This window comes from Vipera berus, assembly GCF_964194415.1.
Source record: "Vipera berus genome assembly, chromosome: 1".
Lineage (NCBI taxonomy): Eukaryota > Metazoa > Chordata > Lepidosauria > Squamata > Viperidae > Vipera > Vipera berus.
Genome location: NC_138202.1, coordinates 76,350,731 through 76,377,276, shown reverse-complemented (window position 1 = coordinate 76,377,276; position 26,546 = coordinate 76,350,731). Strand labels below are relative to the sequence as shown.

At 38.5% G+C, this 26,546-nt stretch overlaps 2 protein-coding genes across 3 annotated transcripts in view; one reads left to right on the top strand and one right to left on the bottom strand.

Moving 5' to 3' along the window:
* Positions 1-9,797, bottom strand: part of ARHGAP1 (Rho GTPase activating protein 1) — a 34,894-nt gene extending 25,097 nt beyond the window's left edge. The window contains exons 1-3 of one of the 2 annotated variants that reach the window (XM_081315073.1): positions 9,676-9,797; positions 4,140-4,295; positions 3,299-3,391 (exon numbers count right to left, since the gene is read on the bottom strand). In XM_081315073.1, coding sequence (XP_081171199.1) covers positions 3,299-3,391; positions 4,140-4,272 — 226 coding nt within the window. In that variant the 5' untranslated portion in view covers positions 4,273-4,295; positions 9,676-9,797. Of the gene's footprint in view, positions 1-3,298; positions 3,392-4,139; positions 4,300-9,674 lie in introns of both variants that reach the window. The other variant, XM_081315074.1, reaches the window with a different exon arrangement.
* A 364-nt stretch (positions 9,798-10,161) lies between these two features.
* LOC308667902 (uncharacterized protein) overlaps positions 10,162-26,546 on the top strand; it is a gene marked incomplete at its 3' end in the record, with an annotated part of 47,242 nt that continues 30,857 nt past the window's right edge. The window contains 5 exon segments of the mRNA XM_081327492.1: positions 10,162-10,342; positions 13,964-14,025; positions 16,552-16,760; positions 16,763-16,855; positions 18,195-19,862. Of these exon segments, the coding sequence (XP_081183618.1) occupies positions 10,163-10,342; positions 13,964-14,025; positions 16,552-16,760; positions 16,763-16,855; positions 18,195-19,862 (2,212 nt within the window). The 5' untranslated portion in view covers position 10,162.

The window sequence follows — 26,546 nt, the reverse complement described above, 5'->3', positions numbered from 1 at the left end:
ATTCTGTCTATCAGATCTAATTCCTTAAATCTATTTGTCACATCTACTGTATATTCAACAGGGATATGATTTAATTCATACCTGAGTGGCCTAGTGCTTTTTCTTACATTCTTCAGTTTAAGCCTAAACTTTGCAACGAGAAGCTCATGGTCTGAGCCAGTCAGCTCCTGGTCTTGTTTTTACTGACTGTATAGAGCTTCTTCATCTTTGGCTGCAGAGCACATACTCAATCTGATTTCTGTGTTGACCGTCTGGTGATTTCCATGTGCAGAGCCGTCTCTTGGGTTGTTGGAAAAAAGTGTTTGCTATGAACATCGTAAAAAAGGGACGCAGTGGCTCAGTGGATCAGAAGGTCGGCAGTTTGGCAGGTCGAATCCTGAGTGCCGCGTAACAGAGTGAGTGCCTGTTACTTGTCCCAGCTTCTGCCAACCTAGCAGTTTGAAAGCACATAAAAATGCAAGTAGAAAAATAGGGACCACTACAGTGGGAAGGTAACAGCGTTCCGTGCGCCTTTAGCGTCTAGTCATGCCGGCCACATGACCATGGAGATGTCCTCGGACAAGCGCTGGCTCTTCGGCTTTGAAACAGAGATGAGTACCGGCCCTTAGAGTCGGAAACGACTACCACACATGTGCGGGGGAACCTTTACCTTATGAACATCGTATTCTCTTGACAGAATTCTATCAGCCTGTGCCCTGCTTCATTTTGTACTCCAAGGCCAAACTTGCCTGTTATTCCGGTTATCTTTTGGCTTCCTACTTTAGCATTCCAATCCCCCATGATGATAAGGACATCAATTTTTGGTGTTAGTTCTATAAGGTGCTGTAGGGCTTCATAGAACTGGTCAATTTCATCCTCTTCAGCACCGGTGGTTGGAGCATAGACTTGGACTACTGTGATATTGAATGGATTGGTTTGGATTCGAACTGAGATCATTCTGTCATTTTGAGGATTGTATCCCAGTATTGCTTTTCCTACTCTTTTATTGACTATGAAGGCTACTCCATTTCTTCTGAGGGATTCTTGCCCGCAGTAGTATACCTGATGGTCATCTGAATTAAATTCACCCATTCCTGTCCATTTTAGTTCACTGATTCCTAAGATATTGATGTTCAGTCTTGTCATCTCTTGTTTAACCATGTCCAGCTTGCCTTGATTCATGGATCTTACATTCCAGGTTCCTATGGAGAAAAAATCTTTACAGCATCGGACTTTCCTTTCACCACCAGATACATCCACAGCTCATCGTCCTTTGGGCTTTGGCCCAGTCGCTTCATTCTTTCTGGCGCTACTAGTACTAGCCCTCTGCTCTTCCCCAGTAGCATATTGGACGCCTTCCGACCTGAGGGGCTCATCTTCCAGCGTCATATCATTTTGCCTTTTGGTACTGTCCATAGGGTTTTCATGGCAAAGATACTGGAGTGGGTTGCCATTTCCTTCTCCAGTGGATCACATTTTGTCAGAACTCTCTGCTATGACCTGTCCGTCTTGGGTGGCCCTGCACAGCATAGCTCATAGCTTCATTGAATTACACAACATATACATGCACAATGTTTCTGGAACATATGAAGGTTTCACTGTACATTATTCATGAATTCTATCAAATGATAGAAATCTGAGGAAGTCAGCAACAGAGCTATTCTTAAGTATTCCAACACAATGTGTACTACAGTTTTCTTTTGTTTAGCCCCATCTAATAATAACAGTGGAGACCTTGTTTCATGAATTGTTCAATATCTAGTTACAGTCCCAGAGAACAGAAAGGCATTCCTATCATATTTGCATAGAGAAAGAAGATACTTCCTGTGCTGAAAATCCCTCAGAAACAGACACTATAAAATTAGATATAAAAATTATTTAAATAAATTTTGATGTAGAGGCCTGGAAAGTTCCTTGAATTACCCTGTATATTCTAAATGGACAAAAAACTAATGGACAAAACACTACACAATTGCAGTTTGAATATTCAAAACAATTGTTGCTATCAAAGAAATCGAGGCAGATATGTCCAAAAGCTATCCAGCAATTGCATTTATCCATATATCTTGGATAATCCATGATTTATCATTTACTTTCTGCAAATAACCCATTCTTCATTTTCCTTAGTCACTAAGAAAATGATTAATATTAATCCTAAATACAAGTTAAAAACAATGTCCAGTCTTCCAGTCTAATGATATTATTCCTAGTAACCATTAACATACCGCATTCTTCTCGAAAGACAATTAAGTCTGCATGTAATTCATATAATAGCTGAATTTAGAACTATATATAAATCAATTACCTAGCAAAAAACAGAAATGTCAGCTTTGCAGCCTAGCTATCAGTGAAATAGCAAAGGGCTTAACTTTTTCTTTGCAAGTCTATGGAGCCAGGATTTTGAAAAGTGGGTTGACTCTTCACTTTCAGATGTTCCACAAATTAATCAGACAAGGTACCCAATAATTTAGTCTGAGAATTAAAATGCTTGCTATCACTCAGAAAAATTAGAAGTATTTGTAGGTTCTGAACAGATTGCCTTATCTGCCAATTGTCTGTCAAATATTATACAAAAGTATGAAATTAGTTGACACTTCAGAACACTAACATATTCTGATGTTTATTTTAAAAAGCCCTCTGAAAGCAAATCACATCTTACTGCTGCTTTCTAAGGGCCTTTTCCAGGAAGAGGTTACTATCCCTTTGCCACAATGAATGAGACAAAACTTCTCTTGCTTCAAAAGAAAGAAAGAACGAAAAGAGAGAAATCCTACAAAAAGTTACAAAGTTCAAAATATAATAAAATAATTTGGAAACTATCTTTTGTAATAATTTTGATGACTTTTTTGTACTGTTGTTCTCATTTTAGTTTTTCAAATAACTATTCTGCTGGAACTGATTTCTATTATATAGTTATGATATATAATCCAGAAATGTCAAAAAGCAATTGTAGGGGTAGGAGCCCACCAGGAGTTCAAGCTCTGTGAACTTAATGTGAATTTAAAGAAATGTCCCAGAAACAGGCTCAAAACCAATTCTCTATTTTTATCAAGAAAGCCACATGGATATAGCCATTTAGTCAGCAGTTCAATCTGAGAGATTGCTTTTTATGACAAATCACGCAGGCACTATCAAAGACTTTGGATCACAACCTGTTCTTCAAAATTTAAAATTATTTCCATTCTTTGCAACTTTCAATGATTTCTTAGACAAAGTATCATTAAAATTTTCTATGAGAAAAGAATTTTTATTTTGACTGTTACCATTATTACAAATACATTATTTTATTTCAAATCATTATACTATAACAAAACAGTACCTGCTACTTCCACTATCTGGTGCCTAGCAATGTCATAGTATGGATCATCCCATCGCAGATGTGAGGCAGAATCCGGGGAGCTCTTGGTATCATCTGTCCAGTACATATGCAAATAAACAGAGGAAGAAATATCACATAAAGTCAAACTTACAAAATAAGGGTCCAGAAATACAGAGAAATGTCTAGGTGCATTATCAGTAGGATGGCTATATTCATTTCTCTCTATCCCTGCACCTTTGTTCAGGTATGATGGAGTACAAATGGGATACATTTACTTGTTCATTTGGTATTTCAAAACAGACAAGTGCATGCACTAAGATAGTTTAAACATATTTATAAAAGTATCTGCTTTAATTATATAATGACACCATTAATGGAACAAAATAATAGACTTAAAATCTTCTGCCACAAATCCCAAATTGAACAACTATAATCTACTGCATTGATAGCTATACTGTACAGGTATTTCTTTGCTATATACAACCTATGATATTCCAGTTCTTATTTGCTGATGAATATCTTAGTTCTGCATTGCAATTTGTATTCAGGATACCAAGCAAACTCTTTTGCAACATCTTAAAGAAATCTAAGATGAATGCTGCAGAACAGGGTTGTGCAACATTTTGGATTAAAAGGCAAACAAGTGCTTCTGAGTATGCAAGCATCACTATCAATCAATCTTTTCCTGGGATTGTACAACAGCTGTGGAGGACAGTTGGGGTCTCCCAGAGAAAGACATAGCTGGTTTAACAAGCTGCAGACGGGCAATATTTTCATATTATGGATTCTTCAAAACATGACAGCCACCTCCTACTATTGTTTTATTAACAGAAACACTTACCAGACTTTGGGAAAACAGGTTCTTCATCTGATGGCCAATTTTTGTCATCCAAAGAGGCCAATTTGAGCTGATTGAGAGACTCACTAGCATCTTCCAGACTCAGGTCCTCTTGTAAATCTGGGTATTGCTCCATACTTCAAGTACTCAAAAGATTACGGTACTTGAAAAGAAGCAGCAGAAATTCACAAATTAGCAAAGAAACATCTCACAATTTTCACTGGCATTTCCCAAAGTGTCCTCCTTTAAATGCCATTCTACATGTGACAGACCTTTCATTCATATCTAACTTGAGTCGAGAGCACAGATAACGAAGTGTTTTGATTGCAGTTGCATTTCGTTTCATTGTCCCTCATATGCTAATAATATATTTGCTTTCCCTTCAGAGCCTCATAACAAAGGCAATAGGAAAAGGCAAGGCAGTAGGCCTGTCCAAATTATTTACTGAACTACTTCTATTTAGTGTATAGGTCAAAATGGCAATATTGCAATGAGGTCCCTAGGGCTAGGCCCTCTCTCCCATCTGTTAAATATCTATGTGAAACTATTGATGGAGATTCTCCGTTGCTTTGGGATTAGGTATCATCAATTTGCAAATGATATAAATATCTGTATAACTTTATATCTAATATCTAAACTAGCCTTTGATATCTACAGTAGTCCAGGCCAAGTAGAAGTGGAAATCTAAACTTGATGTCATTAGGCTGTGAAGGACTGAGTGTGCCAAAGCAGACTAAGACAGTCCTTACAAGACAGTTACTGTTGGAACAGAAATCCTCTACTTCCTTTGATACTCAAGAATTTGGTGTACACTTTTGAGGCTCTTCTGGCTTCACAACTTCTGCTGGAACAGGAACCAGGAATGGTCAGCTTCAGTTGTGCCCCTTCTTGTACTAGGAAGCATTTGTCACCTCTCATGTAGTTACTCATCCAGATTGCTGTAATTCATTCTACATTTATTTATTTTATTTATTTTAATCCCATTTATATCCCGCCCTTCTCCGAAGACTCAGGGCGGCTTACGCTCAGCCCAACCAGTTCAACAGAATAACATCTGTTTGTGAGATCAGCACTTGTTTCCAGTAAGTTTCCAAGTGTAATTACACATAAAGTTTGGGTCCTTGTTGCCTCCAGAATCATCGCCTCCCGGTGGAATCTGCCAGACCTATACCAGTTTTTGTGATATTAGCTGCATATTTTACAGCTAATATAATATTAATATATATTTATATTAAAATGCATTACACGTACACTTCAGGTGACTATAAAAGTATTGTGCAGAAAGCCTAGCTTGACAAAATACAATATACTGGAAGGAAATATTAATGAAGACTGGCAAAACTGCAAAGTTAACCTCAGCTATGGTTTGTTCCTCTCTCAAAAATGGGAGGAGCTGCCAAAAGGACAAAGAGCAGGACATTTTACTCTTTTGAATGAATAGCTAATGCTAGAAACATGCTTAAATTGCAACTAACCATCTGTCTTTAGCAATATCCCCAGTTTCTATGGAAACCTTAACCACCAAACGAGGTGACTCATTCTCTTCAAAACAACTTCAGCAGCATATTTTCAAAATTATCTAAATTTATCCAATTAAAACACTATCCCTAGTATCAACATAAAAACAATCTCCTACTTGCTTATAGTAAGCGATTCCAATTTTTTCACTTAGTAATACAACAAAATCAGAGTACAGTACTTATTAATTTTATATTGGTATTTATATTCTGTTTTGTCTGAAATATATACAGCATATGGTAGATGTTCACCTAATGCCATCCCAAAAACCTAAGTGATATAAGTATATGCAAGTAATATTTGATCTATGGTAGTGTTTCAATATGTTGTTAAATCTTCACTGAAGAAATGACCCAAATACTAGAGGGACACTAGTATTTATTTTCATATAAATCTCAAAAATATCTTCCACTGACAGAGTTCATATTTTGAGCAGAAAATCAGAGTAATGCATAAATATAGAATTTTTCACAGTATTTGTAGTTTTTTAACTATATTTCTGTTCCATTTGAAGATGAACATAGTACAAATACATTAAAGTGTTTGAAGTTCTTGGCCATATCATTCCTATTACTTCTTAGAAAACATCTAATCCATGCTTAAACAAAACACTTCCAATTTGCAATATTCAGCTTTGGACCCAAATACAGTCTAATCTCTTAAAAGATGAGACATATCTAATTTGCTGTATTTTTTCTTCAAACTCCATTAGAGATTTCCTATTATTATTACAAGGCAAACTACTGGTTGACATTAAAAAAATAAAATCTGAGGAGCATGGGGAAACCTGAGGAAACCAAGAGTTAGAAGTTACCAAGCTAGTTTCTGGTTCTAAATATGCAAATCAAATATTTGACTTTTTCTCATAGCACCGAATCATGGGTGGCTGGCTGTGTTACCTAAATAGCATCTGTAAAGCATCAATTGTTTGATTCTTTATTAAAATTTATTGTTTAACATGCTTTGCTGAAACAACTTACAACATCTTGCAGTTTACTAAACATTTAAACATCAACTACAGCATATAGCTTTATAGTAGTGATATTTGCCACTTGTAATGTTGCCATAGAAAGATAGGAGATAGTCCAAATGGTTTAACATTAGTTAAATCTATTCTACATAGGGAGTCCTTGAGTTACAATCCACGATCCTTGCTTAATAATGGCAGGTGGGAGTAGAATTTCCATGGCTAAGTAATGTGGTTGTAAAGTGCACCATCATGTAATCACACCACATAGCAACAGCAATCCCTGCATTCCCTCTTGCTATAATTGAGGAACATTAAGTCAGTCCCTCCTTGCAACTTCCTGCCAGCTTCCAACAACCAAAGTGAGTGGGGAAGCCAGCAGGAAGCTGCAAGTCCCAGGCAGCTTGCAAGCAGGCCAGCAGGCAGGTAAATGGCAGCTGCAGGATAGGAAGGAGGGTGCATGAGGATGCGCAAATGGTTGGGAAGGCACAGCACAAGCGCAACCAGGTTCAAGAAGATAGTACATGTGGGAGAATAACAGAATAACGGACTTGGAAGGGATCTTGGAGGGCTTCTAGTCCAACCACCTGGAGAGACTTACTCAAGCAACGTGCGACCTTCCTTGCTGGCTTTCCTGTTGACATTGCTTCTAGGAAGCCAGGAGGAAAGATTGAAAATCACAATCACATGACTGCAGGATGCTGCAGATAAGTGTGAGCTGATTGCCAAGTGATGAGATTGGGATCATGTGACTAAGGGACTGCTGGGACAGTTGGGACTTCAAGGACAAGTTATAACCACTACTCATTCAGCACTGTCATAGCTTCAAATGGTCTTGAATGAGTGGTTGTTAATTGAGGACCACCTGTATGGTATTCCAAAAAACATTACCTTTTTTAGACATATTTAAAAGAGGACTATAAGAAAATGCAAAGTTATAATTAACTGAAAGGAAAAGGTAATTAATTTTAGATATGCACTGTCCCAAACTTCCTTTATTTTTCCAAAAGTTTCCAAAATAATGATTATACAAAGTCACTAAAACATATTATTTTAATACTTCAAAATCATTCTGTTTACACACTGAGGCAAAAAATAATATACAGACAACACATAATTTGTTCTAAGGTTAGCAAAGAAAAATAATAGAACAATTAAAAAAAGAAACCAGCCAGGAAACATCAAGAGCAACTGTACTTGATCATTTAGCAAAACAGGTAAAAGTGTTACTCTTGCCTTTCCTTTTTATTTTTATGTAGGCATTCTAACGAATCTTAGAGCAGTATTTCTCAACCTTAGCAACTTTCAGATATGTGGACTTCAACTCCCAAAATTCTTGGAGTTGAAGTCCCTATATTTTAAAGTTGCTAAGACTGAGAAACAATGTCTAAATCTAAGACAATCTATACCCATACATGTACTTTAATATACTTTTATACATTAAGCATGTATATGTGTGAATGGGAGCTCAAGAAATTATACCTGAATTGCTGGTACTTATGAATTCATTTCTGTCTTTAGCTTATTTCCTGTATTCAATAAGCCTAACAAAGGAATAAAATAAAGTTATATACTTTTGTTTGCAACTCCAGCATTACTATTATAATAAAATCCACTGAAATCTTGCAGCAATAGTTGAGGTACTAAATAGAAATAGGCATTTAGCTTACTCAACCAGTAGTACAGTACAGTTCAAGGAAAAAAAGGAAAGTTAACCCAGGATGATCCCCATACTTTCAGTTTAAATCAAAAAGATCCACTGACTGTATGACACAATCTGCTGAATCACATTATAGTTTGAAAAATACCACACTTTTCTGCTAGAACATAACTTCTTCTGAGCTCGTTGAACAATTCTACTGACTCAGCCTATTTTATTCTGGTGATACTACAGCAAATTCAACAACTGGGGGGAAAAATCACATTAAGTAACTTCATGTCTACCACTACTCCTAAATCATTCCTGGCCTTCCTTTTTTTTTTACTGCAAATCCAATACACCTGAAAGAATTTCAGCCACAGTACACCTATATTGCCATAAAAATGAATATCCAGCATAAAAATCTTCAGACCTCTGGTAGAATACTCACTTAAAAGGAAACCTCCTTCAAAATTTCCAAACAAATTTTACTATACTATAAAATACTGTATTCTACGCAGTTGTGTTTGTTACTGAATCTCTCTGTCCAATCTCATCCACTTCTTTAAGATATCCATCTATACATCACACAATTTCCACTTTCTGTTAGAAGAACCTTGCAATTACCCAGATCAAAGTGGGATAAAGTTTTCACTATTAGTGCATCAACCTGATCAGTACAAACTAAGATTAAGACAATGCATATAAGTCAGAATGACTTGATTCAAATCCTCTAGTTTACATAAACAAGCTAGTTTTAGCAATTTCTCCCTCCCTTACAATGTTTTCTCTTACTTAAAATAATTCTCTTTCTAAACAGTCCATGTAACACAAATCTACAATTCAGATCACACATTACGGCCATGTTTAGCTTTGCATGCGTCAATCCAGGTTTTTTTTAATGGTTGCATTAATCACAGTTTACGGCTTAAAACAACGTCAAATTCAGCCAGTTGTGGTTTATATCACAAAATACGGTGAAGCAAATTATGGTTGCGCTTGCTAAGAAGACCTCAATTCTGCAATAACGGAAACAGGATGCTCCTTTGGAAACAATACTCGGTTTTGTAAAGTAAGTTAACAGAAGGAAGTTGATGGAGGAAATGTTTCCACCTGTACGTTTCAGTGAAACCCTTACAGAAGGCTGAGGAACGCTCCTGAATAAAACAAGATACGCTCAAAAGGAAAAGAATTGCCCAAAGCAGAGTTGAGGGGACGTTTGCACCTGACCGAAGTGCCAAGGTGGGAAAATGAAGGCAGGAGTTCAAGGCGGCGGCTCTGTGCCTTGGACTTTGGCCAAGGAGCTCCAAAACATACGCCCTCCGACCGAACGAGACTTTGTCCCGACGAAGCAAGAACATTCCCGCCGAGAAGGAGCCTCTCCCCGCAATTCAACCCTCACAACCCGATTTACCTGGAAACGGCCGAGCGCGCTCGAATCCGCGATTTCTCTCATGTAGGGGGGAAAAAAAAAAGCTCTCCGCTTCCGACTCTGACCATGCGCGTTCGGAGCGCTCTCCTCGCTCGCCAACAGCCGCTCCCGCCTGTCAAACACCTTCGCAAACATCCGACTACGAACCGGAAAGCGAACCCGTTTCCATGGAAACTCCTTGCCTCCCGCGCTCTCAACGTCAGCCGTGTGAAAGGAATATTCGCCCGGGTGCAAACCGAGGCTCGTGGAGTGGACCGTTCCGCTTCCGAACAGGGTACGAGAGTCACCGTACGAAGGAAAGAGGCCCGGCCTTAAGCGAGGGGCTTTTTGTGGATCGTTTGTCTGTGTGTGTGTGTGTGTGTGTGTGTGTGTGTGTGTGTGTGTGTGTGTGTGTGTGGTGGGGAGGGGGTGGTGGTGTAGCGTCCTGCGCTTGCGCTGACCGTCCTTTTATTGCAGGTCGCACTCTGGATATGTACGGCGGTTGCCCCTTCTGCCCAGCGTGGCATCTTCCTCGGGGACTGGCCGTGGGTCCTTCGTTGTCCTCGGAGAAGGGTCTGGGAGTATGGTGTGTGGGACACGCTCTGCAGCCGGGAATGTCGCTGCTTCTTGGGCCGCAGGTCGAAGAACACAAGGCGGCCACTTCCTTGTCGGTGAGCTTCACACAGGGAGCAAGAGCGACAGGTGGAAATAGGGCTGAAGTCGGTAGGGGTGCTCTCCTCCCTCTCCCTGCTGACCGACTTGGTGGAAATCCGGGTCTAGACGCCTGAATCTGGAGACCCAGTTTGGTGTAGTGCTGAAGGTGCTGGCCTAGAAACCAAGATACTGGGAATTCTGGGCTCCTATTAGGCATGAAAGCCAGCTGGGTGACATCATCATCATCATCATGATGTTGGAAGGGACCTTGGAGGTCATCTAGTCCAACCCCCTGCTCAGGCAGGAAACCCTATACCATGTCAGACAAATGACTGTACAGAATTTGGACTAGTCAGTTTAGTTCAGTCCCAACTCGCCTCACAGGTTTGTTGTTGTAGAGAAAAATAGGGGCAGGACAATTAGGTATGTTTGCTGCCTTGAGTTATAATAGGAAGGCATAATAAAAATATAATGATAATGCCCAGCAGTCCTCACTGTGGGAGATGGATGGCTAAAAAATAGGAAATAATAAAACAGTAACAATAACATTGCTTTGGGCAAGAGATAATAATAATAATAGCAAAAGGCGGACTTACTAATAACAGCTTCCATCCTGCGACGATATCTGTAATACCATCAATTCAAACATCCACATTTGCCTATTCCAGGTCCTTGGTAAGGACTCGATAGGTAGATAAAAATGCCAAGTCCAGTCTGAACATCTGGCTGGGCGATGATCAATAATAATAATAATAATAATAATAATAATAATAATAATTAATAATAATAATAATAATAATAATAATTAATAATAATAATTAATAATAATAATTAATAATAATAATAAATAATAATAATAATAATAATAATAATAATAATAATAATAATAATAATAATAATAATAATAGAGTTGAAAGGGATCTTGAAGGTCATCTAGTCCAACCCCTGCTCAGGCAGGAAACCCTATACCATTTCAGACAAAATGATGCAGCTTGTCATATGAATGGATGTGTGCTCTTCCAACTATCCTGGTTTAAATTTGTAGGTATGGAAAGCCTCATCTATTGTGATTTTATTTGAGCAAATGTTGGCTCGAATATTTCTGAATATTCCAGATACATTTTGCATTCCACTTGATTGCCATGGAAGAGTGGATAAAGATGCTTAATTTCAGGACAGAGAAATGGAAGTACTATAGAATTCATTACCACAAAATATGACCTGTGGCTTTTAATGTCTATGGAGATTCTCAATCATCCAGGTCATGGTTGTCCCAATGGTGCTTTTCAAAAGGCAGCTGGACTTTCTTGGGGTTTTTTTCTTTGAAAATGTTTTGCTTCTCAACTAAGAAGCTTCTTCAGTTCTGGCTGAATGGTGGTGAACCAAAGGATTTATGTTCTTTAGCAATCATCTGGAATATAAATCCTTCCTTTCCCTACCATTCAGCCAGAACTGAAGAAGTCTGTTGGATGAGAAGTGAAATGTTTTCAAGGGAAAAAACAAGAAAGTCCAGTTGCCTTTTGAAAAGCACCTTTGGGATAGCATGTAGCTTAGATTACTTTTGAAGGTTAGACAAATTAATAGAAAGCCCAAATAACTAGTAGTCGTGATAGCTACATACTGTCTATAGTTCAGAGATAAGGGCTATTGTTAGTGTGGAACCTCAAGACATTGCAACTGACCTCATGTTCTATCTGCACTTTTCCTATAGGTATCTTGGTGGGGGCATTTTGGGAAATGAGATGCTGGCCAAATTGTACCTGTATTTCTCACTATCACACACCAACGTACATATATACTCCCTCCCCATGAGCACTCCTGATTCTGGTTTTGCATTCTTCATTAATTCCTTCATAGTCTATTTTTTATAGAAATCTTGAACAAAGTTAAATAATGTTATTTATTTCCAATTGAGATCCACGTTAACCTTTATTTATTTATTTATTTATTTATTTTATTAGATTTATATACCGCCCCTCTCCAAGGACTCAGGGCGGTGTACAGGGCAATTAAAACGCTAACAACAATATATTGAAAATGTTAGTGAAAGAATTGTGACTATTATTCCACGTATGCAATGCTTTCCTTATATCCTCATTCCTAATACATGCTACTGTATATTAAAAATAACATTTACATCTAGCGCAGAATATGTATACATTATGAATACATGCTCCACTTTGTAACTATTCAAGACAAATCATATTTTGTTTTAATCTACCCAGCTATTATTTAAAGTATGTTACAATAAATGTCTTGCCTTAAATAATTTGCTGGGCGGTATCATCTAAACAAAGTTTTGGCATTCCAGATTGTCAGCACTGACTAAACTTTCTATGGATAACTTAATAAGGTTTATGGAAACAACAGATTTCCTGAATTAACAATGCAGTAATGCTCTCAATTGTAAACTAGTTATAAAAGCTGGGTATCCAAAATACATTAATCTAAAAGGTTGCTGACATTGCTGAAAAATACACACTTAAGGGACTAAAAAGTTTCATTTAGCATTTGAATAAGTTTTTTCTTTTTTCTTCTCTTTATGTGATATTAGTATTGCTTGTAGTCATTTCATATGAGCTAGAGTGCGATAGACTTAATAGTTTATTGTTGTTAGCATATGATTGTTTATGATTGTTTTTACCTTTATACCTTATACCTAGCTCTGGGAAGTCGGGGAGGGGGGAGGGGGAGGGTTAGGGAGGGCTAGGGAGGGCTAGGAAGGGTTGGGTGGGGGGTGGGGGGGAGGGATTGTTAAAGATAAAATGTATTGAAAAACTTTTCAATAAAAAAAATACACACTTAAACGTTTCAGTTTTCTACAGTTAAATGAAATATTAGTTGTTGGTGAACTTACACGCTACATGAAACTACAGTATAATATTTTTTAGATTTGGTTTATAAGTAATCAACCATGCCATAGAAAACAATAAGTTCATCAAGTCTGGAAAATTCTGCTAAATATGATTTGAATTGCAATAGTTTATTCCCTAATCAGTACCGTAATTATTATGAAGGCCAGACTATGGGAAATTATAAACTATGATGTGAGAAGTTAGTTATGTGAATACAACCGTGGTGATTTATAAACCACAGTTTAAAGCTCAGGATTAATTGTAAACCTAACCATTATGATTGTTTAACAAACCATGACTAAAACATGTGATCACCATTTGCAACCTGACCTGCTGGCTTATGATAAGCAAAGTCTATGGGGGAAGCCAGATTCACTTAACAATTGAATGATTCACTTAACAATTTCAGTGATTCACTTAACAACTGTGGCAAAAAAAAGGCTGCAAAATTGGGTGCAACTCACTTTACAGCTACTTTGCTTGGCAATGGAAATTGTTGTAAGTCAAGGACTAGCTGTACTTCGTTTTCTCTAAAAGTTCTAATAGCAGCTTGGGAATAGAGTAGGTGGTACTCTCGGTTTGTGTTCATGGCTGCAAGAATAAAGCCTGTTTGCATAAATCTGCATTCTTCAAGTTTCTTTTCTTTTATTTATTTGTTAAATTTATTTGCCGTCTGTTGTGGGGCTACTCTAGGCGATTTTAATATGTTTAGGGTGTTAGCTTAATTGTGTGAATTGATCTATGGGTCAAAGAAACAGCCCCAAATTTGCTCTCTTATTACAGGCATGTCCATTTCCCAACTGGAAAGAGGCATCTGCTTGCAATGGGATATCCAGCTGGAGGAGGTGAGAAAAAAAAGCATATGGATAATTTAAAATTTTCTCAGAAATGTTCATCTATGGCAGCGGTGGACAATTAATTTTCACAAGGGGCCACATGAAAAACTGGGACTGTTGTGGAGGGCAGCTGCCCCTTGATATCAGTGCCCCTTCCCACACCAACACCAAAGCTGCAGGCCGGACAAGGACAGCCCACAGGCCGGATGTGCCCTGCAGGCGATAAAATGCCCAGGTCAGATCTACAATAATGTAATAGATTGTTGACTAGAATGATATATACTAGTGAACATCTTAAGATTAATTCTTGTTATTTGATTTTTAATTTATTTTTAAGATGACTTGGTGTTTATTTTATAATCAAGTTGAAAACGATTCTACTACAAATTCTTTCATGTGGTGATATACACAAATTAGCTATCACATTTGTGACTTCACATATTTGAAGCCTGGAACTAAACATAAAACAGTCACGGATGTCTCCATTTTTATGTGTGCCTAGAGTCAGCTTTCAGTCAAACGTCTTTATCTGTAGTTAACTTAGAATTTTCTAAAGATTGCTCTATAACTTAAATAGCTGGGGAACCTCTCTGGCTATTGTGCACATTTAATAAGGTTCAAAAAAAATCAAGAATGAGAAAAGTTATATGTTTAGGTAAGCTTAACCATAAATAAATGATAGATTATAAATAAATATTGTATTAATGTTGTAGAAATTCAACTTTCAGTGGCAACTAGAGATTTCCTTCATTTCTTGGCATCTTTATTGCTGATTAGCTGATTAACTCTTCTTTTGTCTTGCTGCCTTGGAATTTTTTCCTGATAATAAAATAGGCAACAATAGATATATAAAAAATGTAGCAAGGCTGTGTAGACTGACTTTGTTTTCATTATCTTATGTTGCAAAAGCTATATACTAGGCCTCTTATTCTAAATGGCTTCAACTTTTGATGCTAGTCTTCAAATCTGCAGTTTACTTGATGAGATAATATTGATCTGAAATCTGGATAATTTTTAAACCCTTAATCAGTTCTAGTAGAAATTGGCTGTGTTTAGTTAGTCACTGCTACTCTTTGTAATTTGATAGGTGAGAATATGCTCATGTTTAAGTAGGCAATACATTTATTAAAAATAACATTTTCCCATCAAGTATCTGTCAAGTACCATGCATTTTTCCATAAATTGCTTGGCTATCTTAGAAATTACCCAAGCAATTTAGAAAATGAAATACTTTTCATATAATGCAAACTGTGGCAATTGCACATGGAAATGAAAAGTAAAGATGCAGCAACATTTTTAATTATTATTTTAATCATATACAGTTCTGATAATAAAACTTCTTAATCAGCTAAGAATTCTTTAATACTTGACTTAAATATGAGCTGATAAAACTTGTAAGAGATTACCACCCAGTGAAAATAATGAAAATGTATCTATTAAATGGAAATAATCTATTAAAGGATAGAGCATACATGCTAGATAAATTTTGAAAACAAATACAATAATGAAAGGAAAAAATGGAATCTTCTCCAGCATAAGTGATTAAGAAGACTATAACAGGTAGAGAAGGAAGGAAGGAATGTGTTCTTAAATTTGCCTTTAGTAGCAATGTCTATCAAAATAAGTATCTATAAAGGCAGATGAGAAATTCTAATCTTCATGCAAGACATAGACAAGTATAAAGGTAAAGGTTCCCCCGCACATGCGTGCTAGTTGTTTCCAACTCTAGGGGCCGGTGCTCATCTCCGTTTCAAAGTCGAAGAGCCAGCGCTTGTCCGAGGATGTCTCCGTGGTCATGTGGCCGGCATGACTAGACACCAAAGGTGCACGGAACGCTGTTACCTTCCCACCGTAGTGCTCCCTATTTTTCTACTTGCATTTTTACCTGCTTTCGAACTGCTAGGTTGGCAGAAGCTGGGACGAGTAACAGGCGCTCACTGCTACGCGGCACTCGGGCACTCCTATAGACAAGTATAGGAGGTCAAATTTTATGTTTTCTGTAATTGTTTCTGCAACAGTCTGAGGTAGCAGTTCCTATGTTCCATTTATTCAGTGAATTTCTCTTTAACCATTCTTTCTAATTTTAAAATACTATTTATATCTTTGACAAAAGGAATAGGTTAAGCAGTACCTTCAGTATGCCATCATCAGTTCCACCTCTATATCTATATACTTAGTAATCTTTCAGTTCCTTTTTGTAGTTCTGGGACAGAAGTGGTAAATACATAATAAGCTCCGTACGGGTAAGATTGAAATCAAATAACGGTCACAGATGCAGAGATTTAGTCTCAACTTTTAAAAACTGGTACTCCATCTTTACACCCACGACAAAACATTATTATTTTTGTCCAACTATAATACAGACATATGAAATAAAGATATACGCTTTAGCTTGAATTTGAAGCATGTTCTATCGCTAAAAGTTTCCCTTGTTCTTAAGGGTTTTTTTGAGGGGTGTGTGTGTGTGTGTGTGTGTGTCTGGAATGATATTGCATCTTGCACCAAAATGAATATTTAACACTATGTGTTTTATAGCCTGGTGAAGCAAAGCTGTGTTGAAGATGAAGCCAATGTAATGTTAGAATGGGTCAACGGGGAATTGCACATCAAAGTCTGCTGTCCTGTTGATGTGGGCAGTGAACTGTTATGCTGGTTAACTGAATCACAGGACCGTCCTACTTGTCTGAAAAATAATATTCTAGCACATACTTCAGATGGGGAACTTGATACAGAAAAGAAAACACTGCAAAAATGCAAGTAATAACCACAGCCAAGACCACAGATTTAGAAGAGGAAACTTTGATGCAAAAAGATGATATTATCCAGGATTCCCCTGCAGGTACTGTGCGTGGTTTAGAAATTTAGAACGTAGTATCACACATAATTCTGGCAAATCAAATAGGAAACGAAATCTACAACCACAGTTGGGCCCAAAATCGCGGGTTATTGAGCAAAGCGGTGATTAAGCGAGATGCCATGTGACCGCTTTGCTCAACAACCACAATCCTGACTCTCCCAATTGCGGTTGTTAAAAAAGAGCACCAGGGAGGGGACCTAGGCCTCTCAGGTGGGATGGGATGGGATGGCCCTCTCTCTTCCCCAGCAGGGAGAACAGTTATGAGAACAACGACATTCGCTAGCATTTTCACCAGATTTGAAGTCCGTTCCTCCAGGACACCAAGGAGCTTCACCTCTGACTGTACAATTATTTTACAAAGGGAAGCTAGTTTGGTCCAGTAGTTAGGGCACCAGGCTAGAAACCAGTAGAATGCGAATTCTAGTCCTGCTTTAGCCATGAAAGCTTGGCTGGGTGACTTTGGTCCAGCCATTCTGTGTCAACCCATGATGTCAGGCTCAGGTGGCAAACTGATAAATTCAGCAAATTCTTATCACAGCCAAATGGATCAACACTCGGTTGAACTGAAAAAAGAAGATCCTGCACTTGCAAAAAAAAACACAAGTTTTTTTTTTAATCTACAAACCTGGGTTTGGTTTACATTGTTATAACTGCTGTATTTTGTTCCAAAACCTGACAATTGTTCAATAAATATATAGAAAATTGTCTTATTCAAAGACTTTCCCACAGATTTTAGTATGAAATGAAATAAAAATATTAAACCATTCTAATCCTTTGAGAAAAGAGTTTTTCTCTGACTTACTTTAATATCTATATAACTACTGCAACATATTTTTATGTAGAAGCTCAAACTATGGACAAGTCTGAAAAATATAGGTAATCCTCTTTTAGCTACCCCAATTGGGACAGGCAATTCAGTTGTTAAGTAAAGTGGTCACTAAGTAAACTTGCAACTGTGCTTACGATCTTACTTCAGCTTTCCTTTGCTTTACAGACCTGCAAAGGTTGTAAATATGAGGGTCGGTTGCAAAGTTACTTTTTCATCGCTGTCATAACTATGAACAGTCATTGTCCAATGACATTGCTAAACAGTGACTACCTATATAGGATATTTATAATTCAAGTAAAATGACCTTGTTATAGTTGTCAAAACTACAATTTGATCAATTGATGACTACTTGTTTAATCTGTATCCCAAGTCAAATATTTCCAAAGGCCAAAGGTATGATAAGGTACGGAATTAATACGTTTTACTATAAAGTGACTATAACTAGTTGATGTTTTGTTCAGAGAGCTAACAGTTCCTGATTCAACTCTTCAGGTATTCCTGGTATTTCCAAATTTGCAGAGTTAAAAGACGAAGCCCGTTGTGTTTCTGTGTTAAATAAGAAGCTACAGATGGAACAAATTCTTGGATTAGATGTCAATCTAAGAAAAAGCAGTAGAACGTCTTCCTTGCAAGTTGAACAGTGGGATACCAAAATTAAGAGTAGAAATAATAAACTTTTTAACAGATATCCTGTTTCCGAGGATCATGAAGGCAAAGAAGATTCTCAGGAAGAGCAGATGGCTGAGATAAAGCCAGATGCAACATTGGCTGAAACCTGTTCAAACCCACCACCATGCAGTACAGTTTGCAACAGTGCCATTTTGGCTGATAATGTAGAGACATTAAGGAAAGAATCTGGTACCGAAAGAATCCCGAATGGCTATCTTCCAAGTACACCCAAAGACAAGGCAGAGAATCCTGGACAAGAGGAACAGTCACGTAGATACAAGGTTGATGATTCGGCTCACACAGAACCAAGCACTAAAAGACGACATAGGTGTAAAGAGTGTGGGAAAGCCTTCCTTCAGCTTTGCCACCTGAAAAAACATCATTTTGTGCACACTGACCACAAACCGTTCTTGGGCCCAGAGTGTGGCAAAAGCTATAGTTCAGAAGAGAGTTTCAGAGCACATATGCTGGGTCACAGCGGGGTACGGCCTTTTCCCTGCCCACAGTGTCACAAAACCTACGGCACCAAGCGTGATCTTCAAGAACATCAGGTACTGCATACAGGCCAGCGTCCCTATGTCTGTCCAGATTGTGGGAAATCAATTGCCCGGCGGCCTTCCCTTCGTATCCATCGCAAGACACATCAAGTTAAACAGCCAAGCTCTGCCTCTGCTGCCTACCAGTGTGTGTTCTGTGGACAGCACCTGGCCAATCCAGGATCACTGCGGAACCACATGCGCCTGCATACAGGGGAATGTCCTTATACTTGTCCCTACTGTCCCAAGTCATTCCGTCAGCAAGGCAATCTACGGGGGCATCTTAGGTTACATACAGGGGAGCGTCCTTACCGCTGCCATTTCTGTGGAGACGCCTTCCCACAGCATCCTGAGCTGCGCCGCCATCTGATTTCTCACACAGGTGAGGGTCATCTGTGCATAGTATGTGGGAAAGCACTGCGGGATCTCCACATGTTACGAGCTCATGAACGCTTGCATACAGGTGAGCGGCCTTTCTGCTGCCACCTGTGTCCCAAATCCTACCCTCTAGCTACAAAACTCCGACGTCATCAGAAAGCCCGTCATGGTGACGAGCCCCATCAGTATAACATTTGTGGTGTAGGCCACAGCCTCCCTCAGAAATGTCAGTGCTTTGTGCTGGAGCACAAAGATAACATAGTCAAGGATTTGTCCAAACCTGACATTAAAGATCACAAGGATATTTCAGTCTCAGAGCAGCCTGCTGCGTTGGCAGGGTGCACGTTGAGTATGGCAGAGCCTGGCAGGAAAGCAGAAGTCCTCGTCTCTAACACTAAGTACAGTGCAGCACAAGAGAGCTCTGCCCAGCACAAAGATGTCATTGAAACTGCGGTCTCAAACACAGTGGAAGAATGTATCATTGTGCAGGAGCAGGCTTCTCCCAGTAATATGCTTATTCTTCAAGAGGCTGTTGGTTTTAGTACTGTGGCAGAAGTCATTGAGGTAGAATTGGGAAGCTGAGCTTTGCATTTATTTTGGATTATCTGGAATTTATGTATGTATTTTATTTATTTAGAGAATTGATATGGCCTCCCATTCACTTTCAGTGACTAGGTGGCTTACAAAAAATAAAAACCCAATGTACAAAGAGTAGAAACAATAATTCCCCCCCCCCTTGCAACAACAAGCAAGCAACAAGCAATTTGCTTTTTTTATATTGGGGGAAAGGGCAATACGACGTCTTAAAAAGCACAGAATACCAGAAAAGTGCAGGTAGAGGTAGTCCTCGATTTACAATTGCAATGAAGTCATAAGTTGAAGACTATCTACATTTGACTTCAAATTTGACTGAATTATCGGTATCAGTGCCTAGAGCCTTTATGATTGAATAGGATGCTAGGCTCAGTGAATAGATCAGAAGTTATTTATTAAAAATATTCACTAACTAACCTTTTTTGCACAGTCAATATTGGTTTACATCGAGTGTGGACTATTTGTATCTATTTGCAGTTCTTAAAAAAATACAGTGGTAATACATACAAGCATGGAGCAGGTGGTTCAGTTAAATAGTTTGAATAACTCAGTTAGTTGTATCCCTCCACATGGAATGTTTAATGTGGCTGTGAGAGCAATCTGTCCATTGACTAGCCAAATCATATGATTGATGAGTGCACACAACTTCTGCAAGGTCATACATGATGTTGGACAGGCTAAATTAAATCATATTTCAGTCTTGCTGAGAATTATATGTCCTGGTAGTTGCGACGTAGACAAAATATTTTTGAGATCAAGTAAATATTGAAATTGATAAAACAGTCTTTCCCAAGTCTCATCATGCAATGTGGTGAAACTCTTAATTTCTCTTATTGCTATTTCATATACTCTGAACTTTCTTGGTTCTCCCACATAAGAAGAATTAGGGTTTTTTCTGTGCTTAATAAATTCAAGTAGGCTGTAGAGCAGGGGTGTCAAACTCAATTTCATTGAGGGCCACATCAGCATTGCAGTTGCCCTCGGGGCCGGGTGGGTATGGCCAGGGTGGGCGTGGCCTGGGTGGGTGTGGCTAGAGTGTGTATGGCCTATTGGGTGGGCATGGCCAGCTCTACATTGTTCTCATCAAGGGTGCCTATGGGGGCCTGGGCAGGAGTGGGACAGATCTAAGGGTCTCTGGCAGAAGGAGGGTCTCTGGGCCAGGGCCAAGGCAGTGGGGGCCGTTCCCTCACTGTTTCCAGGATGGCTTCGCGGGCCGCATGAAACCACTTCGCGGGCCGGATCCGGCCCCCGGGCCTTGTGTTTGACATGTCTGCTGTAGAGGGTAGCCTTACAGTCTATAAACTACAAAACACAGGGTTTGTTTTAAAAATAAGGTAAACATATTTGTTTGAGCCCAGAAAGGAAAATACAAAAAATTTATCTCTTTCCGCTTGGGTTTTATAGCATATTTATGAGACAGAGATCAGTTAGAAAAACAAAGACGTATTCAATAACATAGAAACTATGTTACACACATAGTGCTATATTGGTCTATTTTAGACTGTAAATTAGAGAATTAAGTATTTAAATTAAATAAAGTTGGTATTAATAGAAGGGAAGTCTGTACTATATTCATGTTATAGCATACAAAGGATAAAATTAAAAATGTCTCAATTTAGTTGCCAGATTTGTTTCTTCTTGTACTTTCTTAAATGATCCTTGTTTATAAGAATGAGGTTTTCCTCATTACTTATGTTAATTCATATTAAGACGCTACAGTGTGTGGTTCCAAAAAATGTATTCAAAGGTCATTGTTTCCCTACAAGATTTGATAGGGATAATATTTGTAGTTATTCTTTTCTGCAAGGCAGCATTTTGGCCTCTTTATTATTGCCTGAAATGGTACAGTTAAAGAATAGATATGTCACAATGAAGCTGTTGTGTGATGGTTTAGTAAAAACAGTTTGGAAATGCATGTGTGTACAAAACGTATATTTCTTATAATTCTTCAGATCCACAGTTCTATCTACCTTTAATAAAGTACAGATAAGCAAGTTCAGTGTTTCCTATTTTATGTAGAAAAACAGAGCCTAACAGATTGTGCTACTTGTTCCCTGGCACAGAGCAAATACTTCGACACATTAACTTATTTGAGGCTGAACCCTCAATTTCTAACAATGGCTTCTTCATGAAAAGCTAGCTGAATATATGTTTTTGTTTGTTAATGGGTATACTGTATCTGGAATATTGTAAATTGTTTTAATTTGGTGAGCTGTTTCCTAGTTAACAGTGCTATCACAGTGTTGCAGTTTAGAGACGATGTTGCAGCATTACAGTCCTGTGGCATTTTGTCATATACTTACCATATGATTCTTTTCCTTTAAAAAAATGAAAACAAGTATGCTTATTTCAGTTGGAATCTTTATTTCCAGTAATGCTTCAAGGACCCTTATAGGTCCTGCAGACATTCTTAGAAAGTAAATACATGATATGGGTTGTATTCTAGTTCTTCCTTTAGGAGCATGTGTATCTAACCAGAAAAAAAAATCTAATGAGGTTAAAGCACTCTGGGAAATTAGAACAGTAGTGGAGGACAATATTATCAGCTTACTTTCTAGTAAGCAGATGCTTTGTTACTAAACACTTTCAAAATGTTCTCCACATACCTGGAGACTTATCTTTAAAAAAAAATTGTCTCTGAAAATTACTGACTTCCCACTGGTGTAAGCATTCTTGTGATAAAATTTACATGCAGTCTGTACTATAAGCAGTTGTGGGTCTCTGAGGCGATAAGATTTAGAACTCCAGTGTAGAATATCTGGTCTGTATTTTTTTGCTGTTCCAGGACCTGGTCCAACATTTGCATGCGACAAATATTGACACAGCTGTGACTTCAGTGAAGCTAGAACTTAGGGACTCCTTTCATGAGTCAAAACAGCTGTCTTCTTCCTTTGCAGTGGTATCCAACTTGCTCTCTGAGCTCAATAACTGAAGTTCCATTGAGATACCTCACTCCTATGCTGATCTGAAACACTAAGTGGTGCTTGCTCACAGATAAGGGAGGCATTCTGATCATTGCTTTTTAATCAATAAATGTTATTGGTCAGCTTTACACATAAGGGTCTGCAAGGATTTACTACAGATTTCCCAATTTTTACAGAAAATGCTGGTGAGCATGCAAGCTATATGAAGGAACAGTTTTAGGTGATATAATTGTATAACTTGTATGACCCATTGCTGACAATTCCATACCAGCTTCTAGTAAAAAAAAAAATCTAAGGGCCTTTAGACATTCTGTTAAGTATCTTGCCGAGTTACAGATGTCAGTTAAACCAACTAGTTTGTAATTTACTGAGTCCTCCTTTCCCCTTTTGAATAATATAATTATCTTTCTCTAATCCTTAGAGAATTCTCTAATTTTTAATTAAAAATTTTAATTTTTTAATCTTTAGAGGGACGTGTGGTGGCTCAGTGGGTTAGGACGCTGAGCTTGTCGATCAGAAGGTCGGCAGTTTGGCGGGTCAAATCCCGAGTGCCGCATAACAGAGTGAGCGCCTGTTACTCGTCCCAGCTTTTGCCAACCTAGCAGTTCGAAAGCACGTAAAAATGCAAGTAGAAAAATAGGGACCACTACGGTAGGAAGGTAACAGCGTTCCGTGCACCACGGAGACGTCCTCGGACAAACGCTGGCTCTTCGGCTTTGAAACGGAAATGAGCACCGGCCCCTAGAGTTGGAAACGACTAGCACGCATGTGCGGGGGAACCTTTACCTTTACCTTTTTAATCTTTCAAACCTCTTCCTGTTCTCCACAAATCTTTAAATATTATAATAAATTCTAGATTACCTCAACCAGTGGGATTTAATTCATTTGACCTTGAAATCTTAAATTCATTTAAGGTAGCAAGTAGATTCTTGCTCTATCTTTCTCAGTCCTGAATTTTATCTCCCTTCCCCATTTCTTCAATCAAGTGGAGAGACAAAGTTGTAAAATAATCCCATCTTCTCTATATCTGTTTATTACTTTCTCGTGCAAAAAATGAATAAACCTCGATTCTTTTTTTATTTTTGATGTACTCCACCTACCCCCCTCACTAACCTGATCTTAAGAGTTTTAAATCCCAGCTCCATCCTAAACCTTGGGCTATCACTTGTATTCCTCACTAACCCCTGCTTTCTTTTCCTTTACATCTTTCTAAGCCTGATAGTAAAGCTATTGTTCATCTAGCCAGACTTCTTATTTTTCAGTTTTTCTTATGGGGATTGTTGATAGCTGTTTATCTCTCATGCCTCTTCAGCTTGTTTACCTTTGAGGATTTTCAAGTAGGGTTGTTCTCAGTTTTGACCTAAGTTCATTAAAAACTATGCATAACTAGCTTTTCTCAGGGTTTTGAACTTCAATGTTGCATATTGCTCTAGTTTTTTTTTCCTTTTGGTCACGATTTGGTCCAGTTAATTGAACTTGTTTCTGTCCACGTCATCAGCTCAACAGGTTCAAACCATTCCAAACATCTTTTCTGGACTAGCAACCAGGCCAGCCTCCAACTATGAGTAAATATGAGCAAATCTCTAGCCAATGTTAAACAAATTCTTCCACAGCCCCATGCCGGGGGTTCTCTGAGCCCCCTCTACCCAAGAAGGCATGTGTCACCTGAAATAGAGCCACAAGATGGCAATAAAGGCAAAGAAGTACTGATGCTTCATCACTTTTACCACCACATGGAAGGCCTTAATAGTGGGTCTATTTTGTGTCCAGTCAAGTTTTTCTCTTGTAGAATGCCAGGAATGCTCTGGATGTTTCTTTTGTCATTTCACCTGCCTTAACTTTTCCATGAGCCACGGGGAATGCCAAATCCACCCACAAGAAAGGAGACATCACATAGGAGCAATCTGACTTAAAGCCTCCTCTACCTCCTTACTCCAAGTGGCAACAAAGGCTTTGAATGGATTGCAATAACCACTCCCAGCTCCCTTTGAAACCTATCAGGGTCCATCAGTCATGGGGAGTGGGGAGGGGCAAACCTATCTAATGGAGCTGGCCTTTCTGCAGTAGATTGGTGGCACCAGAGAATCCTAAGGTAATCAGCATGATGTGACCATGACAAGGGGAACACAAAAGTCCCCTATTTCAGGTCACATAGCAGTTTCCAAGAGTAACACCAGATCTGATGTGTGGCCACTATCTTTCGTCAGGCTCTGGATTTCTCTCTATATAAGAAATAACTTTATCTCTACAGAAATAGCGCACAACAATGATGAAAACTGTAAACTTGAATATATTTGAGTCAATATAAAAGGGGAAAAATGACATTGCCATAGGTATATACTATAGGCTGCCCAACCAAGCAGAGGAAATAGATGAACTTTTTGCTAGTCAGTTAACTAAGGTATGTAGGAAGCACATCACAATAGTAATGGGGGACTTTAATTACCCTGATATCAACTGGGAGACAAAGTGGAAGATCTAACAGATTCCTGACAAACCTAGCAGACAACTTTCTCTCCCAAAAAGTAGAGAAGGGAACTAGGGGATTAGCCATATTGGATTTAATTCTCACTAACAGAGATGAAATGATAGAAAGTGTCAAAGCCACAGGAACCTTGGGGGGAAGTGATCATGCAATATTGGAATTCAACATTATGGAAGCACAAGCAATAGAACACAGCCAAACTAGAGTCTTGGACTTTAAAAGAGCTAATTTCAATAAACTTAGAGAGACCTTGGGAAGAATTCCATGGATGAGAATCCTAAAGGGGAAAACAACTCAAGAAGCTTGGGAAATTTTGAAAAGTGAGATAATAAAGGCCCAGTCTAGCACAATACCAACAAAGAAGAAAAATAACAGCTTTCAAAAGAAACCACCATGGCTGCATAAAGAACTCTCTGATAAACTGAAAGATAAAAAGGACAAGTATAAGAAGTGGAAAGAGGGGCACATAACTAAGGCAGAATATCAGCAAACAGCCCGTGCCTGCAAAGATGAAGTGAGGGAAGCTAAGGCTCAAAATGAACTAAGGCTTGCGACCAAAGTCAGAAATAACAAAAAAAGCTTCTTCCAACATATAAGAAACAAGAAAAAAGTTAAGGAAATGATTGGTCCATTAGTGGGGGAAAGTGGCAAGAAGGTGACAAGCAACAGGGAGAAAGCAGAACTATTTAACTCGTTTTTTTGCATGTCTTTACACAAAGGGAAAAAACAGTCCAACCTACCCAAACCAGTGCCATAAAAAACAGAATAGAAACGCAAGTTAAGATAGGCAAGAAAATGGTAAGTGAGCACCTGTCCAGCCTAGACAAGTTCAAATCACCAGGACCAGATGGATTACACCCCAAGGTTCTCAAGGAACTGGCAGATGTGATCTCAGAACCACTGAACTATATTTTTCAAAGATCCTGGAGCACTGGGGAACTACCAGAGCACTGGAAGAGAGCTAATGTAGTTCCCATCTTCAAAAAAGGGAAAAAATAGATCCAGGAAACTACAGACCTATCAGCCTGACCTCAATACCTGGGAAGATTCTGGAAAAGATAATCAAACAACAAATCAGCGAACACCTTGATGCGAACAAAGTTATCACTAAAAGCCAACATGGGTTTGTCAAAAACAGATCATGCCAGACAAACCTTATTGCATTCTTTGACCAAGTGACAAAACTAGTGGACCAGAGGAATGCTGTAGATATAATTTACTTGGACTTCAGTAAGGCATTTGATAAAGTAGATCACAA